Source organism: Colossoma macropomum, unplaced genomic scaffold (assembly GCF_904425465.1).
Source record: "Colossoma macropomum unplaced genomic scaffold, Colossoma_macropomum, whole genome shotgun sequence".
NCBI classification, from domain to species: domain Eukaryota; kingdom Metazoa; phylum Chordata; class Actinopteri; order Characiformes; family Serrasalmidae; genus Colossoma; species Colossoma macropomum.
Genome location: NW_023494903.1, coordinates 67543 through 80627, shown reverse-complemented (window position 1 = coordinate 80627; position 13085 = coordinate 67543). Strand labels below are relative to the sequence as shown.

Genomic DNA, 13085 nt, shown 5'->3' with positions numbered 1-13085 from the left:
TAACAAACTCGCCGCACAGTTCGTTCTCCAGATCCTTTTTTTGTTCCAGCCGGTCTATAAAGCGTCTTACAGCCCATTTTGTTTGGCGAACGGTATTGGGTTCATTTCTGGCTGATTCCAGGTTGTTTAGCTGTTCTTCTGTCTCAGCTACCGACTGAAAAGCTGGTCAGTGGTGACGACAGTTTGGGAATTTAGTGTAGCCTCATTTTCAGAGTCTGACCGAATCGGCTGTCGGTCAAATGTGATCTTAGAAGTCTCCATTTTCTGTTTGTGGCAAAGTAAGAAGTGAAAACGTTCAAATGGCTCGAGCGTCTGCTACAGCTGTTAAAGTCGCTGCTTAGCAACGGCGTCTCAGCGGAGTGGTACAGTGTTTGTGAAAAAACCGTGACGTTATGGTGAAATAACAGCGGTTAGAACGCTTCTCAACCAATCAGCTCGCGTGGCTGGAACTAACTGCTGTATAAAAATAAAGAATAGCGGTTTCTGACCGAGCGACATAACCGTCAATCAGGGCTTCTCCTTTTCCTGAATTACCGCTCAACTGTTGACTTCATAACGCCAAACTTGAACGTGACTGACTCTGCGCCCTCCGCTCCCCCCCCTCCTCCTTCCCTTCCCCTCCCACAGTATATTACAGAAGCCGCTCCGCTCACTCGCTTCATTCCTCTCTACAGGGCAGAGCAGAAAGGAGTCGCTCAGAGGTCTGTTTTGGAGCAGAGGAGCGCTGATCACCACTAAAGCTCCTTTCCTGATCCGCACAGCGGCTTAATTAGTCAACAGACGCAGAGGACGAGGCTTCACCATGGCCACTGAAAAGCTGGTCTACGTTATAACAGGAGGATGTGGGTTCCTTGGTCAGCACCTCCTGAACGTTCTGCTGGAGAAGGAGGAGAACATCAAAGAGATCAGGCTTTTTGATAAGCTTGCAGATCCCAGCCTGCAGAGCCTCAGCACAGGTGAGTGAGAAAAGGTCTCTTTTATTCTGTTAAACTGACCAGCGTGTATTATTAGGGGTCCAAGCACCAGAGGTGCTGGAGACTTATTGCTTTTGTTAGGATTCTTCTTCTTCTTCTTCTTCTTCTATTAAAATGAATCATGCGGACCAAACCTGATACCTGGATCCAGGTGAACTGAATCTTCAGTTCAGCTGGACGGATCCCTAAAAAATCTGAAAACAGATCTCAAAAAATGTAAAGAAATACATTTAGAGGTCATGAAAAGGTGTTTTTTTTAAATATTAGAGGTATTGCCTGCTGATATGGATGATGCCTGAACCCTGCATTGAAAAGATTAAAGGGAAATTCCACCCATTTTTCCAAATTTCTGGTTACTTTGTAAGTAAAACCATTCAGAGTGGTTTGGTGTGAAATGCTCCATTCTAGAGAAACTTACAAAGTCGTAATTGTTCAGTGGTGGTGATAGGAACCAGATGTCTAAAGGGTTTAATGCCTCAAAATGCTCAAAGAAAACTACACAGAGTGGTCATTGATATGCTGAATGCATTAAAATAAGTTGACTTAAAATATGTTTTTAAAAGTGGAAGGGTGCATGCAGGTTGTTCAGAGGCAAAGAAATATGCAAAGAAAACTTTATTGTAAGTTTTACTGCTGTTTTACCATAATCAATATTACATATCGTTGCTGCAAAGAAAACCATGTAGCTTCATTTTTGTTTATTTTTACCAGCCGTGTGTTGGAACACATGACGAAAGGATCAGTAGAAATGCTCTAAAATCACTTGGACGAAAATCTCTTCACATTGACTTACATTGAAAGATAAGAGTGTTTTTGCCTTCTCCTGTAAAGTTACTGTTTTGGACATACTTGTTTTTATTTGGACGGCGACGATATAAAAACTCAGAAGACACATGCAGGTTCACTGGTCATTTTGGATAGTAAATAAAACTGCTTGTAGTCATGGCCACCCCTGGTTACCATCACCAAGAAATCTAAATTGACACGTTTCGCTAAGATGCACCATTTACACCAAACCACTCTGAATGAATCTGTTTATATCTCAACCAGTGAACTTTGCAGAAGTTTTCAAACTAATTTGAACTTATTCAGAAAAATCAACCAACCAGAAATATACAACTGAGTAAGTCTGACATGCTGAAAAGACATGTCATTCATATACAGTGGCTCCAAAAGGTATTCGGACACTTTAACTATTCAATTATTGGTAAACTTCAATTAATTTTTTTAGGTTATTTCATTAAATGTTCAGCAAAATATATTTGCTTCAAAGAAACCACTTTTGGCACAACATCAAACCGATGGTAGACGCTTTATGTCCAACCAGGCAACTATGGCACAAATGTCCAAATACTTTTTGTGACCACTGTGTCTCAAAGCATATATCCATGTTTGATTTTCAGCCAGCATCTTTGAATAAAACAGACATCAATACATTTTATAACTTTAGTTTAGTGCATTGGTGGATGTTATTTTTATTGAATTGACGTTTTAAAAACGAATGTTTTAGTGTTGTAGCCCAGGTTTAGATACTCAGGCTGTGATTAATCCTGGTGCACAAAAAAGCGTGATGTTTATGACAAACAGCCAATCATGTAAAACATGAGGAGAAGTCGAGTGGCTTATTTCTCAAAGAAGGAAGAAGAACTCTCTGTATTCTATGGTTGAAGTGCTTATAATGGTAAAAAAAAGTACCGCAGTACCACCATGTTAGTGCTAATTCAATGCTTATTGATTTGCTGCCCCTGCTAAAAAAATATTTTTTCACATAATTGACTCCATGCATGTCACTAGAGGGGTCCACCATTGGTCAGAATCTTGCCCTGATTAGTCCAAGAGCTGTTTATGATCTGAAGTCTCTAACTAAACCTGCCCTGGAGCAGATTTGGTGTGCAGATGCTGAGCACAATCAGTCAGCATGTAAACTTTGTACATTTTCAATGCAAAAATGCCCTTAAATTTGCGTTAAATTTGATACATTGTGTAGTCAAATCTAGGGGAGCAGTCGTTTGGAAAGTGTTGGCACGCTGTAAAATTCACTGTGGTGGGTGTTTGACATTGCAAAATGCTTTAATGCAATTGGCATTACTTCATTAATTGGCAGACTTCAGATCATTTGAGATTTTTTTTTTGTTGTTTTTTTAGATTTGTTTTTAAACATTGCACCACTTTACCTGAAAATATAAACTTACCATATATGAAGAATATTCAAATCCTTTATTTCATGTTTGTTTTCAGCACCACTCCAACAGTGTTTTGCTGCGTCTCGTGGCAGCACTGCTTGCTTATTTTTGGTTCCACAGTCTGTTTCACACATGCTCGGACTGAGAAATCTGAAAGAAATCAGAGTAAGAGTTCACATGCACTGAGAAATCTGATTACTGAGCTAAAATCTAGCTGTCTTTATTTCTAGATCGGAGTTTGGTGTTTACATGACCGTTTGAAAAATTGGATGACTGCAGAAATCCGATTATGATCGGATTATTGAGTGCATGTACACACACTCATTGACAGTAATGAATAGAACAAAATGAAAAGTGTATTTATATGGGGCCTAAATAATTAAAGTGAAGAGTTGAGAGCTCAGTCCTAATTTCTTTTAGGATTAAGTTGGCAGGTATGTAATGCACTAATTAACAACACCTTTCTGAGAGGAACAGGATGTGTTAGCGCAGGGAGAACACTACAGCTGGGTTCCCAATCCAAGTTCTGGTGACCCCACACAAGCACATTTTTGTGCATCTAGAACAAAAATCACCAAACAACAAACTCCCCTGTGCTTGGTTAACTGTGTAAAGTATGTTCAGAGCATGGGGTCTCCAGGACTGAGATTGGGAACCCCTGCACTACAGCCACGTCTGGGGACAGCCATGAAAAATGTTGGGCTAAATGTGGGCAGGAAAGTACAGCTTTTAGCCTTGGTTTATTAACCTTGTCGTTAGCTCATGGATGTAACTTAAGTTAGCATGACTGAAAAGTAGTAGTCATGTTTCTTCCATCAATAGTGACAATATTGCTTCTCTAGGATGTTAAAAGAGCGCAGACTAGAGGAATTTAGTGATGCACAACTTTGGATTTACTGGAGTCGACTTTAACTCTCGACTCCTGCTGCTGGAATCGATGGAGTCGACTCTTTGACTCCACTTAATTTCAACCAAGATGGTGCCAGAGCCGGTGATAAATGGGTTCAGCCAAGGTTGAACCATCCTAAACCTAGTTTACCCACTTTTTAGAGTAGCTACAGATTACAGAGAGATAATAAAAATTGGCAGATTATACCAAATAATGTCAGGCAGTCTGACAAATGATTCCAGCTGATTAATGATTCAACACATCTTACAATCAGATAGTCTATTTCACATAATAAGGGAATGAGAAAATCAATACCATTGTCATAATTCTTTGAAAAGATAAAAAATGTCAACTCTTTTTCAGTTCTTTGAAAAGAAACCAAGTTTCTTCCACCAGCTCATTCAGCTTTTCCATTCCACCTTAAATGATGCAGCATTTACCTTAGTGGTGCGTAGGCTGTCACTGTGGCATTGTTTATGGTGGAATGGAAATTTCAGATAAACAACAGGCAAATAAAAGGCCAATTTCAACATTCTGTGAAAAATGCAGAGTCAGGGTGCAGAGTGGTGCAGTGTAGAAGCTGGCATACTGAAAACGTTTCTGGGAGCAGTTTGCTTACAGCAGCGGTGAGCAGTGCTGACCTTGTTTAAAGCTGTCAATTAAACAAACTCCCACTACTCAAACTCAATCTCTCTCCTGCTGCACGCACATCTCCATCAAATGCCTCTCAAGCCAGTTACGATGAAAAAACACAAAGTCAACTCCAAACTTTCTGACTCTCAGAGTCATTAGCCTCCCAGATGTGTTGGAGTCGAGAAATCGATTCTTTGAGGATCGATTCCCGAGCACTAGTGGAATTGGGGACAGGGTTAGAGGGGCACTGGAATTTCAGATGGCAAAATTATTCTGGCCCAGATCTGGCCTACATCCCACCCCCCATTTTCATCTGGCCCACTTGCCACATGGATTGACGGCACTTGGGCAGACCACTCACAGTTGCTAGATGTGGGCCACATCTGTACCAGATCAGGGCCACAAGTCAGCCAAAGGTGAACCACACAACTGTGCCTAATTTGGGCCAGATGCTGACCAAAAATATGTAAGAACATTCAACCTGTTAAATTCACTCCAGACAAATAGGGGTTAAAATATCACCAGAAAGTTGTGGTGTCCACCCCTGTCATAAGAAACAAGGACATGCAAAAACCCTCCTCCTCCTTCCTTACCACTATTCCCTCCTTACCAGTCAAGAAGAAACATTTAAAGTTCAACATCCACCTCCATCCCTCCATCCTTTACTCAGCAGCGGTCTTCAGTGGTGGAAAGCAATACCACTGTGAACTCTTGTTTCGTTTCTGTTTACTTCTTGTCTGCTGCTGAATGTGGTTTCTTTCCGGCAGCGGGTGGCGGTGGTGAAAATGGTTACCAAGAGCTCCAGCCATCATTGTGTTAACTGTTCCTTTCATTGGCTACGTGTTGTTAAAGGTTCTAACCTGGGGTGGTACCTTCAACTTGATTGATAAGAGGTTGCAGTGACTCATTATTGTCTCTTGAGGTACAAAGTTGTATTATAAGACAGGGTGGGCCGAGGCTAACTGGTTAGCATGCTAACCTCAGTAGATTTCTCTTCAACACGAAACATAGACTGTTATTTCTTTACATTCTGTTGATAATTTTAGCTAATTTTGGAATGTTTTAAACTTAAAATCTTACAAATTACAACTTTAAGGGCTGTTTCATTACATTATTAGCTGAAATGAAGGGTGTAAGATAGGGGGACCCACCAGCGTCGACTTCAACAGCAGAACTTGCCCAGAAATCATTGCGACCTGATGCATTTCCCCAAAATAATGGAGGACAAACCTGTTTATAAGCTACAGCAATAAACTGCTTTAAAATGCTTAACATTTAAAAACCATAACATTTGGTTTGCAGGGCTTTAAGTTATAAATGACTCTATCTGTACATGTTACAAGTTATAACCTACTCCATCTGTTATACGTGACTGCTGATCCAACCTCACTTTACTTTGCTAGCTGGCTCGTTAGCATGCTAAACGCTACATGGCTAACAGGAACAAAAAGAAAGACACTCCACAACGCTACTCCAAGTTTAGCCTGACAAAGCAGTTCCTCACACGCGTGAGGTACGTTATGCTCAAACGTCTTAAAAATGTTTTGTTCTGGAAAGTTTGCATGGCTAGCCGTTTAGCTCACTGAGGATGGCGTCTGACGTCTGAGGGTGCGTTCTGTTTGCGTAATCCTCTCCTCTCTGTCTTCTTCTCCCCTTCTGCACTGAATGGCCATTTGTATCATAAAGCTGTGATGTAAATCCACGTCATGAGTCGAAGCTTCTTTTAACAAGCACTTGACTCACCACTCGGAAGTGCGTCTCACCTACTTTACACAAAAGGCCACTCACAGCACAAGCGGAGGAGAGGACAGAGAGGACCGGACGCTACGCTGAGCTAATCGTCTAGAAATGTAAATATGTAAAACAGGATGTATGTAGAAGTCTGAATGTAATATACGTAATGCGTGAGTAACATTTGTCTGGCTTTGGTGAATAATGGCATTGCCTTTCTTTCCTTTGTTGTTGCTAGCTGTGTAGCCTTTAGCCTGCATACTAGCAAGCTAGCAGGGCAATGAAGTTGTATCCACAGTCATGTATAACAGTTTTTTTTTACCTAATTGAAGGTTACGGCTTTAAAGTGATTAGCATTTAAACAGATTTTATTGCTGACAACTTTTCTAGCCGTATTTTCAAATTTGAAGAATGAAATGCATCTGGTTGCATTGATTTCTGGGCAAATTCTGCTGCTCTTGTTCACACAATCCCTTGTGTTCACTAATCATTCGTGTAATGAAGTTTACTTGAGGTAAAGTAATAGAGGGGCCCTTAAGATGGTATCAGAGATTCCTCTGAGAGGAAATGGTGAGGCTGAGTGGACGAAGGCTTGGTAAAACAGGTACTGGAACGAGCAGCAGGACCCGGATTGAGCTCCGCTGCTGTAGTCCATCTGAACTGCACAGTTGTTTCCTGAACACACATCATATCGTTAGCTAACACTGAAGTCGTTCTGGGGCTAAATCAGGTGTGTTATAGCAGGAAACCATGAAACTTTACAAGGTAGGGGGACCAGTTTATGTATTACTATAAGAAGTTCTCCATGGAAATCATGGAAATATGATTAGAAATAGTTGATCTTATAGCTGTAGTAGATAAATAGTGTATCTGGCTACATATGTAGTTATGTTAGAACTGAAGTTTGGGGGGAGGAACGTGGCTGAAACCCCCTCTTCTTCCAATCTAACGCCCTATAAATGAACATCCTCACCTTCCGTTTCCGTGCCGAAGTGTTTGCAATCCCAACCACCGCCCCATCTCATCCCTGTTCCTTAGTCCTACATCAGTTCTACTACAGCTATAAGGGGGTCTGGCTTTCTAGCTACCCAGAACTCCATACCAAGTTCTCAGAGTTCTCTCCCTCCCTTCAATCATTCTTCCCTCATACTACCACCACCATGTTGAAAGCATGGTCTCACAAACTAGATCTAGATCTTTATCTATGTCTATGTTTAGCTTGGTGCAGGTGTGTCTTGAACGCGTTTAGCAGAAGCCAGTTGGCAAACCAACAATGTCATCACACACTTTGGCTATCGTATGTGTATTCAAATGCATTCACAGGAAATAGACTTACTAAAGATCTTTTCCCAGTAAGGAGATGAAAATGAAGGCATGTTTGATTTAGTTATTTCAGTGTCAACAGTTTTAGCTGGCTATGCAAACTAGCCTAGCTACCTATGCAGTAGATTTCTTTGAATTGCAAACAGTGACACCGCCGCAGATAAAACAGCAGTAATATCTTCATTTACATAATGAACTAAATTACACAAAACAGCAGAAAAGACTGAATCGTGCTTGTGAAAACTGGAAAAAGTCGAAAGGAGGATGATGTGCCGCTTTGCAAACATGCTAGACAAACATGTCTGGTGGTTGTCTGTCACCACATCAAATAGTTCAATGGGTTTTGCCATTAATTTATCAGAAATGATTTACATTTTCAGTTTATAGTACCTGAGCTTGTCTGTTTGCCATGAATTAGGGTGTGAAACTCGCACAAGAAAATGACAGTAAGTTTGGTACTGGAACACGAGTCAAACGAAACATTTCTTGCTGCATATGTAGCTCCTTTCCCACACTCAGGATTGCTTTACAGTTACAACTGGCCAAAAAAAATAAAAAATAAAAAAGGGTGGGGTCTTGAAAAGATCAGAATGGCACATATGGGACTGGCAAAATCGACAGACAGAAAGGATTTGGAAATGAACAGGAAACATGCTGAATACTTGCATGTTTGGTCAGTGTAGCCCTGACATTGGTCATTCACAGAAACACCCATGTTTGTGCGCAGGGCTGATGCTGTTGGGATTACTGGTGGTCGAAGGTCATTGTCCAGCACGCACTCATGCCCAAACATTCGGTTTCCTCTAATCAATGGCCCTGCTGCCTTCATCAGAAGTCCCATCCTGCTAACATCCCTTTCCATCCCTTCATTTTCCAATGAAGATGCCAACGCTCATGCAGAAACTCACTAATTATTCCATTTCAGTTCAACACCCAAAACACCCCAAAGTCTTGAAAGTGCTGTATGAGAATACAAAGCAACGTCAAGGCCTCATTTGTGCAGCTTTTAATTAGTGTAAATTCGTGTTATTTTGCTGTAACAAAACTTTTTGGCTGTGTTCAGACTGCAGACAAATCAGATTCGTTTCTCAAATCAGATCTTTAGAGACGACTGTCTGCTCTGTTATTCGCAAGTGATCAGATCTGATTTTCGTGTCCAGACGTCACCAGTCTGTCTGCGTGGGTTGCCATGGTAACAATAGCTATGCGGCTTTCGAACGTGGATGCAGGAAAGATGGAGGTGCGTCATCTTGCCCACCGAACCCTTAAATTCTCTGGCATAAGCATGAATCTTTGGCGCTCTTCTTAAATCCCAGCACTTCCGTCACTTTGGATTTGACATTGTTGTTGTTTATCACATTGCAAGTGATGCAAAAGACACTTTGAAATCTGATTCGAGCGTCTCTGAGATGCATCTGTAAAAATCTGATTGGAATCGCACTTCAAACCACCTCCAAATGTGATTTCGATTCGATTAGCAAAAGACGGATTTCATGCGTTTTTTTTCCTGTTCACACTATCAAAAATCAGTCTGGATACAATCTGGAAATGCCAACAATCGGATTTGGCTGGCAATCTGAACAAGGCCTTTGTCTCTTAAATTATTAAGATAGCCATTTTGGAATGTTTCTATTGGCCCATTCATAAAGAAATGTTGACTCAAAGTAAAGGACATCTGGTAGGACAGGACCGATATGGGAATTGGGAGTTTTCATGTACACATCGATGCTGAACACATAAACATAAACATTTATAATGCAGTAATGGGGACAGTGTCCCTTAAGTGTTCTGCTTCTGCAGAATATAATAAATACATCATCAATTGTAAAACATCGGCCAAATCTGAACATCTGTTCGATGTCCAACAAGTTTAAGTTGTCCCATACAGGTATTACCGTTAATGTGATGTTCTGTTGCCCCATGAGACTACTTGCAGGGCCGTGGTACTCCAGGCCCCGTTTCAGTACTTTTCAAACAATTTTTAGCAATACTTTTTTAAAGGAATGTAAAGAAATGAAAAATAACAGTAGTGATATGTTAATACATGCCCTGACTGTGCCTCAGTCATTTGACTCCAAATAAAAATGAGCACAGTTCTTTTTCAAAATGACACTTACATTTCTTGTTTTGATTGATTAGGTCCTGACGGCTCGCTGACACACTGACACTTTGTGAAATATAGCACTTTGAACCGTTAGGAGAGCTGCTTGTTTTGTAATTGTGTAATCTGGGACTGAAAACGTTGCTCTGGACCTCAACACCTCAACACCTATCCTGTTTTCTAAAATTCGTTTGATGGTCTAATGCACTCCTCCTCTCCCTGTTGTGTAACAAACATGCACTAATTATTATAGTTGTTTTCCTGCTTTCAATCAGTTCCAGCTCCAGATCTGGAAGGAACCCCATTCATTTTTTTTCCAGGACCCACATGTTGAGGTAGTTTTGGTCAAGAGACCCACCTAATGTTTATTTTAATACGACATAAACCTGCCAAACAAATCTTTGAGTCATTAGGGCTGACCGATTCATTCAAGCCTACACAGTAGCATATTATTATAGCATATTAAGGCATGCATAGGTCTACACTATTATATATAATGAGATTGTGGAGGAGAAAAATAATAAAAATAAACGTTACACTTAAGGCCTTACATTTGTCTTGTTCGTCGTCTCCTTTGCCGCCCTGCACAGAACTTTGTGGGCCATTTGTTGAACTTTGACCCACACTGTGCTGAACCACTGCAAAAAACAGATTTTCTTAGTAATCCGATCAACACATTTACATGCACTTGAGTAATCAAATCATGGGCAACTCCAGGTCGACATGAGTCAGACAGTAATCAGATTTCTGCTTTGCACCCAGCCAGTAAACTCAGAGAAGAAGACGTGACATAAACATAATTTAGAACTCAAACTTCATGTGGCCTTTTCATTTTAAACATCGCGCCACTTTACCTGAAAATATGAACATACATCATCTAGAAGATAAAGAATATTTAAATCCTTAGTTGGTCTCAGCTTCACTCCAAAAGTGTTTTGCTGCGTCTTGTGGCAACGCTGCTCGCTTATTTCCGGTACTGCGGTCTGTTTTCGCACATGCGCAGACTGAGAAATCCGAAAGAAATCAGAGTAAGAGTTTACACTGAGAAATCTGATTACTGAGCCAAAATCCAGCCTCTTTATCAGATTTCTTAATCAGATTTCTAGACCTTACTTTGATCTAAGAAATCAGAGTGTGCTGTTTACATGACCATTTGAATAATCAGATAACTGAAGAAATCCGGTTATGATCAGATTATTGGGTGCATGTAGCGTACTCACTAGTCACTAGGTGTGCAGTGATGGTAAAGGGGTGTGTGATGAGTCTATGGTGGATGTTGAAAAGGGTCTAGATTAGTCCAGGTGCACGTTGGGTGGCAGCACTCATTTATCATGATAGTGATAAATATCATCCTATTGCCCAGCCCTGGTATAAATATAGTTTACAGTACATTTACTGTACTACCAACCAGATGCTAGTTTAGTAGGCCAGTCAGCTGTGTACACTGTTCACCTTTGCTTTCGCCATTGGTGTTACCGGCATAAAGTTAGTTGCGTGTGGTCAACTGGAATATTTTTTACACGTTTGTAGTGCAAGCATGGTCTTTCAGAAGCTTTCGGCACTTCCCTTCCATTGTTACTTTCACAACACTCGATTTGTGACTTCTCGCCACATCAGCCCACATCAGCCCACATCAGCCACAACAAGAGTGATTCATTGAGCTGTGCTTTCATTGTAAAACGAAAAAATAGGCTCTGATGCAGCTTCTGCGCGATCCACCTGCCCCCACTCTGCCACCCACCAATGGGTCGCGACCTACAGTTTGAAAAGCAGTGGTCTAGGTGAGGTTTCATTTTTAATTCTTGGGGAATTCTTTGGCAGAGGTGACGCTCTGCTAGCACTCTAAACATTGTTCGGTTGAAATGGAGAACAGAATCAGAATTTGACCCCTTCATACAAGCTCGTACGAGTCTGCCTGGAAAAATGAGTCAGAACTAAGTTTAATGTTTTGACTGTTTGTTAAAATGCTGGCTACCATCGTCTAAACGAGCCGTTTCAAGTTTAGTCCTCGGCGAAGACCAAGCAGTCTCCAAACACACCTGAGGCAGGTGATGAAGGCTTTGAATGCATGTTTTGTCTAGATCAGTTGGTTTAGGAGCTGAAACAGAACAAAATCTGAACAGGCTGGGGGTCTTTGAGGTCAATGACTAGTCCTACGGTCATGCTAGACCTGTGTTTTCGCAACGACCAGTCTTTTGCGTGATCAGCTTTGGATTTATCACATGAGGATTATTGTCAGCTTGGTTTACTGTGTTGTTTTGGTATCAGAGAAAGCTAACATGGTACCATTAAACCTGACTAAATTTATCACGTTGTGTTTTACGACTTTCAGTAAGCACAGAGTAACTTCTTCAGTAGTTCCTTCCTGGGAAGTTTGCCATTGGCCCAAACACACCATGATATCTTCAATGCTTGGGTAAATACTTTTGGGAGCTGGCACTGCGGAATGTGGCCTCTCTAGGGTCTCCTGAGGGCTGGGTGGGGAAAACACTGGTCTAGTGTGGTCTGTATATGTTTCAAACAGATATACAGGGTTTTATAGCGCCTGTGTTGAGCCACCAAAGAGCGCACGAAGTGGAGAAATGGTTTATTGGGAACCAAATGAGTTCCACATGGCGTTCACATGACATGCATGGTAACTCTAAATGGAAAGACTCAGTGGAAAGCTTGAGACAATGGAATGCCGCACTTTCTATTTGATTTCCCATCCGTGTTTCAGTATTGTTTGTTTGGGACGTTTTGGAGAGTTTCTGTGGAGACGGGGAAAAGGGTGTCACTTTGTTGAGCAGCAGAACACGAGGAGTGTGTTATCGCGAACAACATGGCTGTGATTTGGTTACAGGTGCGGGCCAGACCTGACGGCCATGTTGTTGTTCACCACGACACATGACTTGTTCTATTGTATTTTTTTATGCACAACAGCTCTGCAGAGCAATGAACATGTTTTCAAAAATGTTTTTAACACAATTTCTTTTCATGGTGCTTCACAATGGGTGTGTTTTTATGGAGCAAAGTGACTTTTTTTCCGGTTTACAAAGCTTTTGGAGCTTTTAATACACCCCTCATGGCTGTGTTTCGTGCCGAACTCCCTCGGCACTCTGAATTGAGCACAGCGGTCAAGTAGCTTCCGTCACGAGCATTCTTTTCTGAGCCGACCTACAAGATCAAAGGTAAGGCAGGCCTTCAGTGACAGCTGTAACGGAAGAGTTGTTAGTGTTTGCGGTCCTTCACAGATGTAAAGCATGAGATAA

At 41.3% G+C, this 13085-nt stretch overlaps 1 protein-coding gene across 1 annotated transcript in view; it reads left to right on the top strand.

The window, feature by feature from the left end:
- The first annotated feature begins 595 nt into the window (after nucleotides 1-595).
- hsd3b7 (hydroxy-delta-5-steroid dehydrogenase, 3 beta- and steroid delta-isomerase) overlaps nucleotides 596-13085 on the top strand; it is a 40292-nt gene continuing 27802 nt past the window's right edge. Inside the window, exon 1 of the mRNA XM_036560784.1 lies at nucleotides 596-956. Coding sequence (XP_036416677.1) covers nucleotides 803-956 — 154 coding nt within the window. The 5' untranslated portion in view covers nucleotides 596-802. The remainder of the gene's footprint in view (nucleotides 957-13085) is intronic.